This window comes from Coffea eugenioides, chromosome 1, assembly GCF_003713205.1.
Source record: "Coffea eugenioides isolate CCC68of chromosome 1, Ceug_1.0, whole genome shotgun sequence".
NCBI classification, from domain to species: Eukaryota; Viridiplantae; Streptophyta; class Magnoliopsida; order Gentianales; family Rubiaceae; genus Coffea; species Coffea eugenioides.
This window is the reverse complement of record NC_040035.1, coordinates 48,303,735-48,321,266: the sequence shown is the minus strand read 5'-3', so window position 1 is coordinate 48,321,266 and position 17,532 is coordinate 48,303,735. Positions and strand designations below refer to the sequence as shown.

The following is a 17,532-nucleotide window of genomic DNA, read 5'->3' as shown; positions in this document are numbered from 1 at the left end:
ACTCTTACGTATTACTATTATGTATCCTGAGAATTACAACAGCTGTTTGCAAAAGACGTATCCCTGTAGACTCTGTTTGTTTGGCGATTGAAGTGACATTTTTGGTCCTTTGGTTTAGTACAGGGACCAGGAAGAAAAGCGTCAGGAATGGATGACCCTCCACTACATTTTGTCGCATTCTTTTTTCCATCCAAAGCAGACGGCTAATCTCTGTGCGCTTTTTGACTATTTGGTCTCAGTCACCTAAGTTGTTGTGTTGCCTATGGGAAAATTTTCATTTAAATTCATTTTGATTACTCGAATTACCTAAAGAACAATACTTAAATGTCATAGATTGATAAAAAATCTCTCATAATTCATTATTGATACTTGAATTACACGAACTCATAATTAAGCAGGGGACCTCAGACGCCAAAATAAATAGCAATGAGTAGTGAAGTGATCGATTATTTTATCGTTCCATTTGTAGCAGTAAACTTGCTGCTGATTCCCCTTTCCCTGATACAATTTTAAATCTAATTTGGGACAACATACATACCCCACGCCCATGTTACCCAGCCAGGCCCGTATGATTGATTATCTCCCTTTTCCCCGCAAATTGCTGCCAGCAGTCCGGTCCGAGCATCATAATTTCAAGCCTTCTCGATTTTCACATCCGTCAGGATCTCTCTTTCATTCCGGCGATGCAAATGGCAGTAAGAAATGTGCTGCTTTTGCTAGCTTTGGTAAGCCTCTGCAATGGCTTAGAAATTGCCGATCGTTGGAATATTTTGAACCCAGAAAGGAGGGCTCCGCTTCTGGGCGGCACTAGCTTGAAGAACTACTGTGAGAGTTGGAGGATGAATGTGGAGCTAAACAACATTAGGGGATTTGAGGTTGTACCACAAGAATGCATCAGCTATATAGGCAAGTATATGACGTCAACTCAATACAAAACAGACTCCCAGAGAGCAATTGAGCAATGCCATCTGCATCTCACCAGCTGCTGCACTTTGAAGGGCGATGGCAAAGATGCCTGGATCTTTGATGTTGACGACACCTTGTTATCCACCGTCCCATACTTCAAGATTCATAGCTTTGGGTAAGCAAGTCCATCCATCTTCACTGATTTCTTCCTCTCTTTTTTCCACCCCCTTTTGAATTGACAACAGCTCACTATATCACATCGCATATGGCGGGACAAAACCAGCTTAGTTTGTGTTTAGTAGCATTAAACAAGTAAATTTTTTTTTAAAAAAACCTTGATGTAATTGCTTGAAATGATCAAACAAGGGGAGAGAAGTTGAATGTCACATCTCTAGAAGCATGGATGAGGAAAACGAAGGCACCAGCTCTGGAGCATACGCTCAAACTCTTCCATGAGATCCGGGGGAAGGGCATCAAGGTTTTCTTGATCTCTAGTAGGAGGGAATGCGTAAGAGATGCCACCGTAGACAACCTCATCAAGGAAGGATATCATGGATGGAGTGGTCTGACATTAAGGTGCGTATTACTATTACCATCCAGTTGAGTTGAGACTTGAGACAGTGATTTTTTTATTTTAATGTTAAATAGAGTCAAATTTTATTGATTCAAACTCCTCCTCATGGCCTGGCATTATTGATGCAGGGGTCTGGACGATGAATATAAAGGAGTAAGAAACTACAAGGCTGAGGAAAGGAGAAGATTGGTGGAGGAGGAGGGCTACCGCATATGGGGAATTGTGGGTGATCAATGGAGCAGCTTTGATGGCGGTCCAGCTGCTGAAAGAACCTTCAAGCTTCCCAATTCCCTGTACTACGTTTCTTGAATCAATCAACATCGTGCTTTATGGAATTCTCCAAATGAATGTGATAGTGAGAGACAACAAGATCGGGAGCTCTTGATTGCCAGAGCAATCCCCGCGGCCCATATTTTGCTTCTGAAAGATGTATTCTGTAAACCCAAAATTCCGATCAAACAATTGATCAGCACTGGGGCCGGAACTGGTGTCAAATAAGAATCATTTCTGCTTCCTTGTAGTAGTAAAATTTTAGCCCAGCCTTCTGTCCTTTTTTTTTTTTGAGCAAATTACAAGAGGACCGGCTTCTTCCTTCTTGGTTTCAGACTTGGGGATTACACATTTGTGGCCTTCTGCAACCGTACTTATATCCTGGTCCTTCTTCCCTTGAATGAATATTGAGAAACCAAAATGCATACTTTTTTTTTACAGCCTTACAGTTGAATACGCTAACAGCCCATTATGAAAGGGGCACACCTGTACATCAACTGTGTACCCATCAAATCTCAAGGATCACTTTCTTTCTTCTGCCTAAGACGCAGACAAGAGGAGAAGGAAAAGCGGAGCACTACAAGGTCAGACAACTACAGCCATTGCTCGTGCAAAAAGAAAGAAGACACGAATGCTCATTAACTAACTTTTAATGTAATTAAAATGGGATTGAAAAAAAAAAATTCTTAGGAGGAAAGTGCTCAAAGCTAACAAAATTGAAGTAAGATCTAATTCCATTCCAACACGGCTATTCACACAATTACTAGGAAAGTTGAAACTCTTTGTAGGCTCAAGCTTTTTGCTGTATCAGGTTCAGAAACTTTTCCGTTAATGCAAGGGATAATTTCAAAAACCTCCCTTGAGGTTTTTAACAATTTCGGTTAGCTCTCTCTCGAGGAATTAAAAATTACACATACCTCCCTTATCATTTAAAATGATAAATTTATTATCCTTAAATATTTTAATGAAATTTTCTTATTTGGTATGCTTATATTTAGAATAACTTTCAAATTTATTTTTAATAAAGTTTCTAGTGTAATCAAATGTCGACTTAGTGATTTTTCTGATGAGTTAACTTATATGTAATCCAACGCAATTACTGGGAAGGTTGAAACTCTTTGTAGGCTCAAGCTTTTGCTGTAGTAGATTGAGGAAATAGTTGCTTTTTTCCATTAATTTAATACGGGTAAATCCATTATGCACTATGGCGCGTGTGTGTATATATACGTAATGAGTTTAGATACATGTCATATATATATATATGTGAAATTTAATATTTAAATTTAAGTTAAAATGATGTGACATGCATCCAGATGCATCAGCATATACATTGATCGTTATAAGAAAGATAATTTATATCCTATAATATTTGAATTAATCTTTTGTTGTTTCGCACTAGTAAGATTGGATATATGATAATTAATATATTATTTGAATTTGAACTTTAATTAGTATAATTTTAACTTGATATCAAATTGTAACTTTTACCTTAGTAATTAAAAATAAAAAATCGAGATGATGATGATGGAGATTCCGAAGAATCCACCACGGTACCGAATGGCTTCCCCGAAGACCCCCAGTTGGCCTTTTGGCCCAATGGAAAGACCATTCCCTCGAGAGGATAAAATTACGATTTTCTCCTTTTATAAAATACTAAACGATCAGAAACCTGAGCCACACGTGCATCCCATTAGACACTTTCCCAACAATCCAATCACATTCCCTTATCAAAGTGGGACCCACCAACAACAAGTTCACAACCTTCCCATATTCCCATGCCCTGTTCCACACGCAAAGGTTAAGGGCGTGGAAGTGCGATTATTGTCGTACGTGGAATAAAAAAATCCTGCGTGTAAGTAGTACGTAGAAGCCAAATGCGACTGAAATACTGCTAGCCACCACAACTCCAACATCGCCAGCCCTCACCGTTCGATATCGCGCCGGTGACGGACACCCCCCCCCCCCCCCCAAAAAAATAAACCCAAAAATATAAACCCGCAGGTGAACTTGTATGGGGCTGCAACCTATTTGTGTAATTTTAAGCCTGCAAGAAAGAGACTCTTCTGTTTAGTGTTTGTTTGAGCTGTCCAAACGCGAAGGTAGTGATGTGCCTATGAAAGTCTTCAATCGCGTTGTTTTCGTTATGGAGCCGTTCGACTCTCAACTCCTCAGTTTTCTTCTCCAATTTTAGGTCAGACTATCTTCAACCTTTTCTCTTCGTCTTCTCCCCACTCCCCGGTTTTCATGTTTTCTTCCTTTTCTTCAATTGGCAAAATTTGTTTGATTTTGATTTTGCTTTCTTGTTGTGTATGGCTTTTTAAAAAAAAAATTTTTTTTTTCTGTCGTCGAAGGTGGCTGGGGAGTGGCGTGGTTTGGGAAATGGAAATTGATGCTTATGCATGACTTGGAATATGCCCAATTCTCGTTTCTATCTGGTAGGGTAAGTTATATCATGTTTTTCCTTTTCGTTTTCTGGTTTTTTTGTTGTTAAAGTTTTAATCTCTGTAGAGGTTGATGGGTTTTCCCTCCTTGTTTTTTTTTTCCTTGAAAAAATGGGGCAGCCGTGAGTGAGTTAGGCGATGGAGAGGGAAACTTATACAGCTTCAACTGACGAATTAGGATCTTTTTGGTAAAGATGAGAGCTTTGGGTGGTGGTTTTTAACCGTGATTACTGATTGTAGGTTTTCCATGATATTAATGTGTTTGGTGGCTGTTATCTGTAGAATTTGCATTTAGTAAAGAACTTTTTTAATTTACAAATGGGGCTTACAAGGTGAATTTCTCTATTTCGACCCACCCATATGAATTTGTTTCTGTCCCATGAGTCGTGTTGCAGTCAGGCAGGCTTATACTCATGGTTGAGCGAAATTTTCAATCATGGACTGCAGCTTTTCTGCACCAAATCTCATACAAGCATTCGTCTTATGGTACAATAGTTGTTTTGACTATCAGTCAGCACATGTTTCCCTTGGGACCTTCTTCATGTGTCTTTAGCTACTAGATATATCTTTTGTGTATTTCTCCACTGCAAGTGCTGGCTCCAATATCCTTAGTTCCTTATTTTCTCTGGTGTCTGTTGTTTTATTTTATTGCCCTTACCATTGTCATTGCTATCCTTGACTGTCTACTGGGTTTTTAGATTCTAGTCTCATAGGTGAAGCAATTAAGGAAAAAGTTCAGGTTAAGTTCATTGGACACCCATGAGACATTGCGAAACTGTTTTAGGTCGGAATACATGCAAATAAGTGGCCCTCCACTTGTCATCTCAACTTGAAGACATATGCCACAGGACTTTTTGAATATATTAGTTTTACTTGAATCTCTGGTTCTTTTGTTTAATTTACTCATTCACTATTTGACTTGTCAAATTTTGAATTCTTGTGGCTTAGGGACTGAGAAGTGCCAGTGGTGTTTGAGAAACTAAATTATTTGCTTAAGTTGAAAGCATTATCTGTTTCGTAGAACACCAGCAATGGAGGCGCGGCCTGCTTTATCCATACAAAGATCGGGTACTCAACAACTGAATAATTGTGGGGCATCTGGGGCTTTGTCCACTTCTTTCCCTGTTCTTCCTTCTGCTTTGGAAGAGAAATATCCCAATTTACCTGACTCTCAGCAAGTTCCTGTGGAGAGACAATTTAAGCCATGTACTAGTACTGTTGTTTCTCCAATATCTTCCAGCAGTGGGGTTGTTGGTCATATGTTTTCTTCATCATCAGGATTGTCTACCAATCTTCATTTTTCTTCTGTTTCGCAACAAGAAAAACATTCAAGACAGTCCCCTTTTATTTCTCAATCAACTAGCTGTGGGACATCAATGCTATTTCAACAGGCTTCCCATTCAGGAGTTCTTCAATCTACAGCATCTAGCCAGTATACGAAGGAAAACAATGACACCTCCTGGTGTACAGATTCACTTGATTTTCTTGATTACCCAATAAATCAGAATAATCCACTTGATAGCTGCAATACAGGTGAAATCCTTCCATCTGAGGATCTTAATAAACGGAATTGGCAGGAATGGGCTGACCAGCTTATTAGTGACGATGATGCTTTGACTTCTAGTTGGAATGCGTTGATTGCAGAAACAAATGTTACTGATCCAGGCCTGAAGGTTGAGGTCCTTCCGGAAATTAATACTCAGTCCTAGTTTATTTTTATCTCTTCTTTTCTGTTAGGTTTTCTTCATTTTATGTTTTTAGTGCCTTCTAGTTTCCTGTCATTGTTTGTGAAGAAGAATGAAAGAGGGGTGTTATGATATGCTTTTCCTATTGTTGTTGTTGGTCCAATGTCAGGTACCTCAACAGTCTACAACTTTCTCAATCCAGCAACCACAAGCTTCCCAGCAGCTTCCAGCATCTTCTGGAGAAACTTGCCCTGTTGTCCCTCCAACACCCTCAGGAAGTGGTGCGCCAACCAAGCAACGCATGCGTTGGACGCCAGAACTTCATGAAGCCTTTGTTGAGGCAGTCAACAAGCTTGGTGGGAGTGAAAGTAATTTTCTGTCCACCATGACTTCAAATCAAATTGCTTTTACATGTTTTGGATAAACATTCATGTTGAATGTTGTGCTTAATGTCATAGGAGCTACCCCGAAGGGTGTGCTGAAGTTGATGAAAGTTGAAGGTTTGACCATCTATCACGTCAAAAGCCACTTGCAGGTATGTTGGTTGGTCTGCCCAGATAGATGTCTCTGACCAAGGGCCCTTGTTCTAAATCTAGTATGATTACTTGATGCTTTTGGTAACTGCAGAAATATCGGACGGCTAGATACAAACCAGAGCCATCAGAAGGTGGGGAAAATTTTCAGAAAACTTAGTGACCTGTTTGTTTCTTAGTGTTAGCATCGCTAAATATCTGATTTTTGGAAGTCAATAGTTTTTTTTCAATGGTGATGAGTGCTTAAATAGCATTTTGTGTGAGTTAATTTCTGAGGCAAAGCCATATCATGAATTTTGATTTTAGTTAAAGTTATTCTGCTTGAATGGCATAACGCTGTTTACATGATATCTATTCTAAATTTTCATAAATGTTGCTGTTAACTTGGGTGGAATGCTAGCACTATATTTCATTACATTAGTGATCAATCATCGTCATGAAGTAGACAAAATAATTTATTTTAGACATGATATATTGAAATTAGAAATTAAATGATCTTTCAAAACAACAATAAAAATGGCTTTCTTTTATTTTCCTTGTCATGCAGTTTTACTATCTTTCAAAGTTAGTGTTAATTTTTTGCATTTAATTGGAATTTCCTCTGAGAGGTAACTAAGTACAAATGCTGTTAATCAATTTTTTCCCATGCCTGTTTTGGCTGTTAGTGTTGTCTATGGACTGTTGAATGAGAATTTTATTATCTTACATATGGATGACTTTATATTTTTCTTACTGACAAGCCTTTTCCTTGCCTTCATTCTGTTTTCATTGCAGGTTCTTCAGAGAAAAAACATGCTTTAATTGATGATTTGTCATCTTTGGATCTGAAGTCGTAAGTTGATCTATTTGAACAATGAGCTTCCAGTAGATGTCCTACAAATTTGTCTCATTTCTTTAAATATGTGGATGTGACGTTTGATTCTGTTGTTTAGTGTTGGTCATAGCTTAAACTTGATAATTGGTCGCAATGTAACTTGGCTAGGTTTCTTACGATGTTAGTATATTATTGTCATGGTGTTCATTATTTGTCTTTAATGTGAAAATTAAAGGAAATTTCTCAATAGGACGGCTTGTACCGCAGAACAGAAAGGGAATTTAGGTTCTTAGAATTCTGAGTTAATGTGCATAAACTTTCTAGTGAAAGAAACGAATTTGTTGAATCTCTTTTCCCTCCCCCCGCCTTTAAAGTTTTGGAACTTCCTCCCTCCCGTCCTGTCCTTGCATGTAGTTCTGTTAAGGAAGAAAGGTAAAGCAGTTAAGGGGTAGGCAGAGATTTGGATTTGAGGGGTAAGGGGATACTTTGGAGTGAAGGGAGCCAGGCAGAGATTATTTTGACTTAAGGGGGTACAGCATGGTGTGGGTGTGAATGGAGCCAGGCTGAGATTGGTTTGGGAGAGAGGGATTGAGACCGTAATGAACCTTGGTTGTGCTTGGATTCTTATCAGAGAAAGGGAACACTTAATGGCATGTCTGATGAGAGCTTTTGCAGATCCTGGTTGGAGAAAGCTATTCGAGTGAAGAATTTTGCAGTGCTGCCTTATTGTTTTGTTTTATGTTACTAGTGTTATTTTTTCAATTTGTATGGGAAGGGATATGGCTGCTCACTGTAGACCCACCAAAGAGGAAACAATAAGTATTGGTAGATAATTCACTTGTTTTTGCCAGAGTTGATGTTAAACCTGAGTACTTTGAGTCCTAGGTCTAAATTCTATGGATCCATGTACAGCTTATAATTAATTTCATTGCTAGATTGGTATTGAGTGTGGTATATACAACTGCAACCTTACCTGTACTTTTGCTTTTTATGTGATTTCAATCAGATTGAAGAAAAAAAAATGTGCTACTTTTATAGCTGTTAAGACTTTAAATAAGCGCACTATTTGTGGCTATTTGATTTGCTGTATGGAGCGGTTTCCCTTTAATTCTTTGTTTTTCTTACCGATTCATGTTTTTGTGGCTAATTTGTTTAATCCTTGTGCTTCTCTATTTTGGTGATAGGGGGATTGAGATCACTGAAGCACTACGATTACAGATGGAAGTTCAAAAACGACTTCATGAACAGCTTGAGGTGTGTGTGCACTTTCCCAGGGGATTTCTACATATTTTTCTTTGAAGCCTGCTATTTCTTTATTGACTTTTCGATGGATGACATGAATAATCATATCCATAGGTTTCTTGATCATTCAGTCACCTTGGAAACAGGAATAGTTATGAGGTTTCTGAATGTAGCAAGTATGGCGGTATGGGGTCCTGCCAAATCATTTTGAGCAGTTAATATTAATGAGGGGTCTCATGATGGAATCGAACAAGTTACAAGATCATAGAAAAGGAATTATCAAAGTCAATGGGTGGTTGGTTGATATTATTCTTTACGTTCTGGTGTGTCTCTCACTTGGCTATAATTCTCCTGCAGATTCAGAGGAATTTACAGCTGCGTATAGAGGAACAAGGGCGATATCTCCAGATGATGTTTGAGAAGCAGTGTAAGTCAGGTCTTGACTTGCTCAAGGGCTCCTCTTCCAACTTGGAGAATCCTTTAACAGATTTGACAGAACCAGTTTTAAAATCGCCTGACAAGAGCAACCTAGGAGTCTCAGAGGGTAATGATCACAAAATGGATGAGGTTGGAGAGAAGCAAAAATCACCTGAAAATGAAGTGCCTGAAAATCTAGAAGCAACTGCTACAGACACGCCTAACTCTCCACCACCTAAGCGCGCTAAACTGGATGAATAGGCACACATGGTTTATCATATAATCCTTGTCGGAAGAGGAGATCATGATAGGTACATTGACCGTTGATCCTTGAGTTTTACAGTGTTAGCTCGTGAAGAGCTTTGGAGCTCCGGTCTTTTCATATCTTGGGATAAAATTGGGCAACTGCTTTTCCTTTCCTAAAGTTTAATTGATAAGCTTTGTGACTTCTGGCTACCCTATTTACAGAAACCTGGTTATGTGGTCTGAGTCTAGCATGTATAACCAAGAGGAATCTTTCTAGAGGTAGATGAGGCCACCAGTTTTGCTTGTAGAATGTTTATTCCTGATTTTATATGATTTAGCTTTCTGCAACCATCCAACCTATGATCCGATGATGCGGGACTCTGTTAATAGCAACTTATAATTTCTAGAGCTTAAAGGTGCAGTTTGCTTCTCAATGTCCCAGCTTGAACATTTTTGTGAGCCAGAGCATTCTGTTTCCCAATGTATATATAACACTGGAACGATTTTATAATTGAAAAACTGTGTATCTTGTTTAACTTTGCGCCCCAAAAAGATGGTGCCCGTCGTTGCTGTTGACGTCGGACCGGATACCTATAATTTGGAATGTAATCGAGTCGAATCGAGCTCGAGTATCGTCATATTTGAGCTCGACTTGACATGCAAGAAGTATACTCGAGTTCGAACGAGTAGTATTATTGGAATTCGAGTTTGAGCTCGATGGTTGTTCATAAAATTCAAGTTCGATTCACATGGATTCGAGTCAATACAAGTCTTGTCAAGTTCGAGTTAGAAATTTTCATTTTCTTGACAATTTTGAGTTAAAACATATTATTGCCCTTTAAAAATTTTCGCCCTTTAAAAATTTTCATACGTTCTAAAATATTTCGTAAATTTAATAATCCTTTTGGATATAAAAGTAATTTTATAATAATATATTAAATAATTAAAATTAAAAAACTCAATAAGACTCGACGAGCTTTTGAGCATTCTTTTTGGATATTCGAACTTTGACTTGATTGGCTTATCGAGACACTTGGACTTAGATTGCCTCGAACTCGGTCAATCCGAGTCCAAGTCAAGTTTTTAGCTTGCGAGTAGATCGGTTCGCTTGGACTTGGGTTGCCTCAAACTCAGTCAACTCGAGTCCAAATCAAGTTTTTAGCTTGCGAGTAGATCGGTTCGATTTTGACCGGATACCTGTGATCACCGAAGCTATCAGTTGGTACTGTTTAGCGTAGTTGGACTGGTATTGTCGGTGACCAAATGATAAAACGTTTGCCAAGTTCTTCCGGTAGTTGTTCTGACGCAAGAATTTAATCGTATATTCGAGCTTAATAAAGATCTTTGGAACTCTGCTTGGAAAATCTCTCTAAGTACAAAGCATGAGGGATGCTTTTGGTGTCAAAATTTTTTATCACTTTTTGCCTCGCATGGGTAAGTTTTTTATACTATGAGTAATTTTAATAACTCTCAGTAACTCAACATAAATATTAACTTCCAAAAACTTCCCTTTTTGGTGAAATGTTAACTTCTACATTTTTATTAGTAGAAAAGTTCTCTTTTTTTTTTTTTTTTTGGTTTGAAAATTTACACGTTTGTAGGGTGTGTATTTCCCGCTAATATTAATAAGGAAAGGATAATAATTAGATCACAGACACTACTGTAATCCCAATTCTTTGGTATTTCAGAAAAAGCATTACAATTATATTAATTGCAAACTAGACCCACATATTTTGTGTCTCTAGACTAACTCCCTTGCTCAACCGCTACCACCCCCATGCCCCTCCTATCCCTTCTCGTCAACGCCCTCCTCCTCCCGTTGCTCGTCCCCATTCCCAACCTCTCTTTTCATCCTATTAACAAAAGACCCGGTGAAGTATGAGGAGAATCTCCTCTGGCTGGTTGCCAAATACTTGTTATGTTACATCCTAATTAAAGAAACCAAAGGAGTTGAAAGAGATTTTATTTTTTATTTTACTATAACATTTTGGTTCCCATGATAAGAGATAGGGCAGTACTTAATGTGTAAAAAATAGTCCTAATAATTAAATGATGCGGGGAAATGAAGCCTGCACTGCAGATATATGAATGATGTTATTGTTAAGAGACGGACAACCGTCCGCGTCTTAGGGCTACTGGGTTAGCATCATCGATCCTTACTCAGGCATTCTTGGAGCCGAAGCTATGTGCTTAATTAAGCTGCTGAGAAGTTCAGTGGATACGCAGGCAGCTTTTAGAGAGAGAGAAAAAAGAAAGAGAAGGAGGCGAGCGAGCTGTCCCTGCTGGTGTGGTCTGGTCTGGTACCTGTCGCAGTTGACGTCTGTTCTAATCCATCTAATCCTACGACTCCTCAACCATCAGTTGGTAGAGAAGGCTGCACATGCACCCAAACCCCCCCTCTCCTCCTCTCTTTCTTCTGATGACCTCTCTGTTACACCATAGATCGATCGCGTACCATTAATCCTACTTAAAATCCCTGCTCCTCACCCCCTGTCTCCCTCGCTCTCACAGGCCTTTCTTTTTAATCACCTTGTCTTTCCCCCATTCAGCCACAAGAAGTCTTTCCAGTACCATGGCTGCCGGCTTGGTTACTGGTTCTCACGCTCGTAATGAACATCACGTCATTCATGGCATGGAGGATGAGGTCACTCCCCATGAAATCATGAATTTAATGACTTGAGTTTATTTATTCTTCTACCAATCGTATTTTGTTTTTTCATATAATTATTCATACTTGTCATAAATTCGTGTTATTTTGCATGCACAGCAGCGGCCTCCCACACGCGAATCTGGAAACAAGACGAAAATATGTCGAGTTTGTGGGGATGAAATTGGGTTGAAGGAGAATGGAGAGGTTTTCGTGGCATGTCACGAGTGTGGTTTCCCGGTGTGTCGGCCTTGTTATGAGTACGAGAGAAGTGACGGCGACCGGTGCTGTCCTCAGTGCCACACCCGTTATAAGCGCCACAAAGGTCCTCGACTTCAGCTTTACTACGTATATATATTGGGGATTTTTTTCCATTTATATATATATTTAAAAATAAAAAAAAAGAGCTAGCTAATTCATGAGCAGGTTGCCCTAGAGTCGAAGGAGATGATGAAGATAATTTTGACGATGATTTTGAGGATGAATTTCAGCTCAGAAATCATCACGACACTAGTCCCGATCGCCGACAGCAGTATTGGGTAATGCTCTTTTTCTGTACAGACTGCAAAAACCCTTACAGAATACTCATTACTCAACTAATATAAACGAGACGAAAGTTATTTTTGGCGTTCGCATCATATATAATGACACCATAATTGGTTGGCGTTGCCAGGAAAATGGTGAGTATAATCACCAACATCTGCATACTAATGGAGCCGCACATCATTCCGTCGCTGGAAGTGGTAATCGAATTAATTAAGTTAGATCCTTCTTTTTATTTTTATTCCTTTGCAATTTCTTTTTTTTTTTTATCAGGATCCAATCAAATGCTCACTGCTAATATATATATATATATATATACACACACACACCATACTCGTGTGAATATATCATCATTTGTAAATTGGGAATTTTTTTGTTCATGCATATATATATATATATAGTTGTGGGAGGTAAGGAAGAAGCCGAAGAAGACGATCAAAAGGAGACTTACAGCACTTCCGAATGGAAGGAAAGAGTGGAAAAATGGAAAACCAGGCAGGAGAAGAGGGGTCTGGTCACAAAGTTGGACGATGGAGGAAACGACCCCGGCGATGAAGATGATTTTCTGTAAGTAGTCCAGGAAAAGAAATTTTATTCTTTTTTACAAAAAAAAAAAAGCAATCAGTTATAATGCTGATTCATTAATTTGATGACTGATATTATATCATTATCCGCATACGAATGCAGTATCGCTGAAGCTAGGCAACCCCTGTGGCGAAAAGTTCCAGTTCCTTCAAGCCTAATCAATCCCTATCGGATTGTTATCGTCCTCAGGCTCATCATTCTCTGCTTTTTCTTCCACTTCCGAATCTTGGCCCCGGCCTACGATGCCTTCCCTCTCTGGATCATCTCCGTGATATGCGAGATATGGTTCGGGCTGTCCTGGATTCTTGATCAGTTCCCCAAATGGCTCCCCATCAACCGGGAAACGTACCTGGATCGCCTCTCCCTGAGGTACGAGAGGGAGGGTGAACCAAACCGTCTGTCCCCGGTCGATGTCTTCGTCAGTACCGTGGATCCTCTCAAGGAACCGCCCATTATAACTGCCAATACGGTTCTGTCGATTCTGGCGGTGGATTATCCGGTGGAAAAGGTGAGCTGCTACGTGTCGGACGATGGTGCGGCGATGCTGCTGTTCGACACGCTGTCGGAGACTGCAGAATTTGCACGGAGGTGGGTTCCGTTCTGCAAGAAGTACAGCGTGGAGCCTAGAGCTCCGGAGTTCTATTTCTCTGAGAAGATTGATTACTTGAAGGATAAGGTGCAACACACCTTCGTCAAGGATCGTAGGGCCATGAAGGTAATTAAGCAAATCTTGTGATCAAATCATTTAAATGTTACAGGCTAGCTATGAGACACTAATGAAGAAATTGGTAATGTTTTCTATGCCGTAGAGAGAATACGAGGAATTCAAAGTAAAAATAAACGCATTAGTGGCAAAGGCTCGGAAGAAACCAGAAGAAGGATGGGTTATGCAAGACGGTACCCCGTGGCCTGGAAACAACACCCGCGATCACCCCGGCATGATTCAGGTTCTCACCTCACTAATTACGTACCTCCCAATAAAAATTCAGTCAAAAGAACTCATAAATTAAGTGCTAATTAATTATAAATACAAGAGGATTTTGGATTATATATGTTTATGTAGGTATATTTGGGGAGTGAAGGAGCACTGGACGTGGAAGGTAAAGAGCTGCCGAGACTGGTGTACGTTTCTCGTGAGAAGCGACCCGGTTACCAACACCACAAGAAAGCCGGTGCCATGAATTCTCTGGTTGGTGTATATAACTACTAATTAATTACCAGTATTACTACGTAAAATTCTATGCTACTTTCATGGAGTATTATCAACGAATAAGGCCATATATTCAGCCATAAATCAGACATAAATAACAATCTCTACTCAAAAAATCCAGGCGAGTGCGTAGTGCACCTGTTTGTTCCGGTAATGGTTCAGTCCCCTCCGAATTACCCTGAGATCTCTTCAGGTCCTCCCCTCCCGTCCCCTCTAGTGATAGGATAATCTATCGTATCGACAAAAAAAATATATATATATGATACATTTATATACTGTGCATAGGTGCGGGTGTCTGCAGTGCTGACAAATGCACCCTTCATGTTGAACTTGGATTGTGATCACTACCTCAACAACAGCAAGGCCCTCAGGGAAGGCATGTGCTTTTTAATGGATCCCCATGTCGCCAAGAAAATCTGCTACGTCCAGTTCCCTCAACGCTTCGACGGTATTGACCGTCACGACCGATACGCTAATCGCAACGTCGTCTTCTTTGACGTACGTATCTTATGTTTTTTCATTTACACTTTGGTGGATAGCTCTACTCATTTCTATTAACCAAAGTAGCGGTGTTTTGAAAATCGCATCGAACCAGCCAGTTCAACAGATTGGATTGCAAACTAGCCATGCCTCCAATTCAGTTCAATAAAAAAATTTCAAAGAACCAATTGAATCGGTTGAACTGATAAAAATCGGGAGGTTCAATTGATTTTTATTGAATATTTATTTTTTAAAATAAATATTTTAGTTTTATTCAAAATTTTTAATAGTAAAATAAATAAAAATTTATTAAACTTTTAAATTGGGATTGAATCGATCGTGCGAATCGAAAGGTTTTCTGATTTATCCTCCGGTCCGAGTTTAAAAATCATCGCAAAGTAGTGGTAACAAAACATACTCGGAAAAGAATAAATGCATTGCATTTTTGGTGCCTCCTCTATCAGCTGCTTGTCTCCAACTTGATTTATGTATTAACTTTTAGAGTTTTTATATTTGTTTCAGAGAAATATTCCCCAGAAAAATGAAAAAGAAAAAAAAAAGAGAAATAAAATCTTCTAGTCTGGGCCTTAAGGGGCTGTAGGACCTCGAAGCCCGCTATTTAATTGTGTACCATCTGCAATTTTGGATGCAGATCAACATGAAAGGCTTGGACGGAATCCAAGGGCCTGTGTATGTGGGAACTGGATGTGTCTTCAACAGGCAGGCATTGTACGGGTACGATCCACCAGCATCTGCAAAGAGGCCCAAGATGACCTGCGACTGCTGGCCCAGATGGTGCTGCTGTTGCTGTGGCGGTTCCAGGAAGGCCAAGTCCAAAAAGAAGGGATCATCCGTCAAGGGCCTGCTAGATGGAATTGGAACCTTCAGCAAGAAAAAGAAAATGCAGGGCAAGAGCTACACCAGGAAATCATCTGCACCAGTCTTCGATCTGGAAGAGATCGAAGAAGGCCTTGAAGGATATGATGAGCTAGAGAAATCATCCCTCATGTCCCAAAAGAACTTCGAGAAACGTTTTGGACAGTCACCAGTTTTCATTACATCCACACTTATGGAAGAAGGTGGCCTCCCTGAAGGGACTAATCCCGGGTCGCTCATTAAAGAAGCCATTCACGTCATCAGCTGTGGCTATGAAGAGAAAACCGAGTGGGGCAAAGAGGTAGGTAACTACCATTAGCACAGAATGGTTCTCCATTTGTTCGACCATAGAGGCCAGTTTTGTGGAGCGTAAACTTACAAACTACTATTGTTTATGGGTCAACTTCAGACGAGAATAGCTTAATTTTATAGACGTCTTCTTGATTGCTAGTTCTAAAACCTAGCTATAATGGAAACTGTTGCTCTCCGAGTCAAAATCAACGTTTAACAAATGTCGCACCACCAACTAGTAACCTGTTTTAGCTTGAATTGCCGGCCATTGGCACCACACTGTTTTAATTGTTTCAAGTGTAATGTACGTAAGCTGTCATCTGATAAGTTTTCGCTTCTTTCAGATTGGATGGATATATGGTTCGGTTACAGAGGATATTCTGACAGGCTTCAAGATGCATTGTAGAGGATGGCGATCAATATACTGCTCACCAAAGAGACCAGCTTTCAAGGGATCAGCTCCGATCAATCTATCGGATAGGTTGCACCAAGTCCTGAGATGGGCTCTTGGTTCTGTTGAAATCTTCCTCAGCCGGCATTGCCCGCTTTGGTATGGCTACGGAGGAAAGTTGAAATGGCTACAAAGACTTGCTTATGTTAACACAATTGTTTATCCATTCACTTCCATTGCTCTGCTGGCCTATTGCTCGCTTCCTGCTGTGTGTCTTCTCACCGGAAAGTTCATTGTCCCGTCTGTAAGAATTCTTGATGTCCATAAAATAAACGACTAACTTCTTTTCGCTGAAATCCACCTTGTTTTTTCGGAATCTGACAAGTGTATCATCATTTGTGCAGCTAAACAACTTTGGTAGCCTATGGTTCGTTGCTCTTTTCATGTCAATCATAGTCACAGGCGTGCTTGAGCTCAGATGGAGTGGCGTCAGCATTGAGGACTGGTGGAGAAATGAGCAGTTTTGGGTCATAGGTGGCGTCTCAGCTCATCTTTTTGCTGTCTTCCAGGGCCTTCTAAAGGTCCTTGCAGGAGTCGACACCAACTTTACTGTAACAGCGAAGGCTGCTGACGACGCCGAGTTTGGGGAGCTCTACATGTTCAAGTGGACTACCCTTCTCATCCCACCAACAACTCTGATAATCCTGAATATGGTTGGTGTTGTTGCTGGAGTTTCAGATGCAATTAACAATGGATATACCTCATGGGGCCCACTTTTTGGCAAGCTGTTCTTCTCCTTCTGGGTCATTGTTCATCTTTACCCTTTCCTAAAGGGTCTGATGGGAAGGCAAAACCGGACTCCCACAATTGTGGTTCTTTGGTCGGTACTTTTAGCATCCATCTTCTCGCTGGTTTGGGTCAGAATTGATCCTTTCTTGCCCAAGCAAACTGGCCCCATACTCAAACAATGCGGAGTGGAGTGCTAGCAAGCCTATACTAGTACATTTCTTTATGCAGTTGCTCCTCAATTTCGTCCAATTTTGCTAGGTCTTTCCTTTGGTTGCAAGTAAAAATAGTTTTATGTCGTCAGTGATAAGAATCCTACCAGTTTCGGACAAGGAATTAAAGGCACTGGCATATGTAAATTTGCGAGATACCAGTGCTGTAAGACATATCTGGACTACCTTTTTCCCATACAATCCATGTACCTTTACATTTTTGTGACTGACTACTTGTTCCAGCCGGGTATAAACCTGGAACTTTGCTTGATCTTGTGAAAATGCACTGCAACTACATATTAATTTCCCTTTTTCACTTCGAAGAGAAGAGTGTAACAAAGGCTCAGATTCGTGCTGTGTAGACAAATAGCTTTGACACGCAT

General features: G+C 39.9%; 3 protein-coding genes across 6 annotated transcripts; all 3 read left to right on the top strand.

Annotated features, from left to right (window-relative positions):
* Positions 1-570: 570 nt before the first annotated feature.
* LOC113780432 (acid phosphatase 1-like) lies at positions 571-1,979 on the top strand. Its single transcript, XM_027326237.1, has 3 exons — positions 571-1,081; positions 1,273-1,482; positions 1,609-1,979. The coding sequence occupies exons 1-3, from the start codon at positions 684-686 to the stop codon at positions 1,787-1,789; spliced, it is 789 nt and encodes a 262-aa protein (XP_027182038.1). The 5' UTR covers positions 571-683; the 3' UTR covers positions 1,790-1,979.
* Positions 1,980-3,740: 1,761 nt separating this feature from the next.
* On the top strand, positions 3,741-9,664 carry LOC113759950 (protein PHOSPHATE STARVATION RESPONSE 1-like). Of its 3 annotated transcripts, none has more exons than XM_027302542.1 (9): positions 3,741-3,941; positions 4,102-4,190; positions 5,140-5,864; positions 6,046-6,244; positions 6,335-6,411; positions 6,504-6,543; positions 7,184-7,241; positions 8,408-8,477; positions 8,580-8,809. In XM_027302542.1, exons 3-9 carry the CDS (start codon positions 5,223-5,225, stop codon positions 8,586-8,588), a joined length of 1,095 nt encoding a protein of 364 aa, XP_027158343.1. In that variant the 5' UTR covers positions 3,741-3,941; positions 4,102-4,190; positions 5,140-5,222; the 3' UTR covers positions 8,589-8,809. The 3 variants fall into 3 exon arrangements, with proteins under 3 accessions (XP_027158343.1, XP_027158337.1, XP_027158333.1); XM_027302536.1 differs by lacking the exon at positions 8,580-8,809 and adding an exon at positions 8,823-9,664 and having other exon boundaries at positions 3,744-3,941; positions 4,102-4,185; XM_027302532.1 differs by lacking the exon at positions 8,580-8,809 and adding an exon at positions 8,823-9,664 and having other exon boundaries at positions 3,744-3,941.
* Positions 9,665-11,663: 1,999 nt separating this feature from the next.
* LOC113777419 (cellulose synthase A catalytic subunit 4 [UDP-forming]) lies at positions 11,664-17,422 on the top strand. Of its 2 annotated transcripts, none has more exons than XM_027322504.1 (12): positions 11,664-11,772; positions 11,899-12,100; positions 12,202-12,314; positions 12,449-12,518; positions 12,720-12,885; positions 13,006-13,618; positions 13,713-13,850; positions 13,967-14,092; positions 14,399-14,611; positions 15,246-15,770; positions 16,105-16,455; positions 16,556-17,422. In XM_027322504.1, exons 1-12 carry the CDS (start codon positions 11,701-11,703, stop codon positions 17,135-17,137), a joined length of 3,171 nt encoding a protein of 1,056 aa, XP_027178305.1. In that variant the 5' UTR covers positions 11,664-11,700; the 3' UTR covers positions 17,138-17,422. The 2 variants fall into 2 exon arrangements, with proteins under 2 accessions (XP_027178305.1, XP_027178297.1); XM_027322496.1 differs by having other exon boundaries at positions 11,896-12,100.
* Positions 17,423-17,532: the final 110 nt, after the last annotated feature.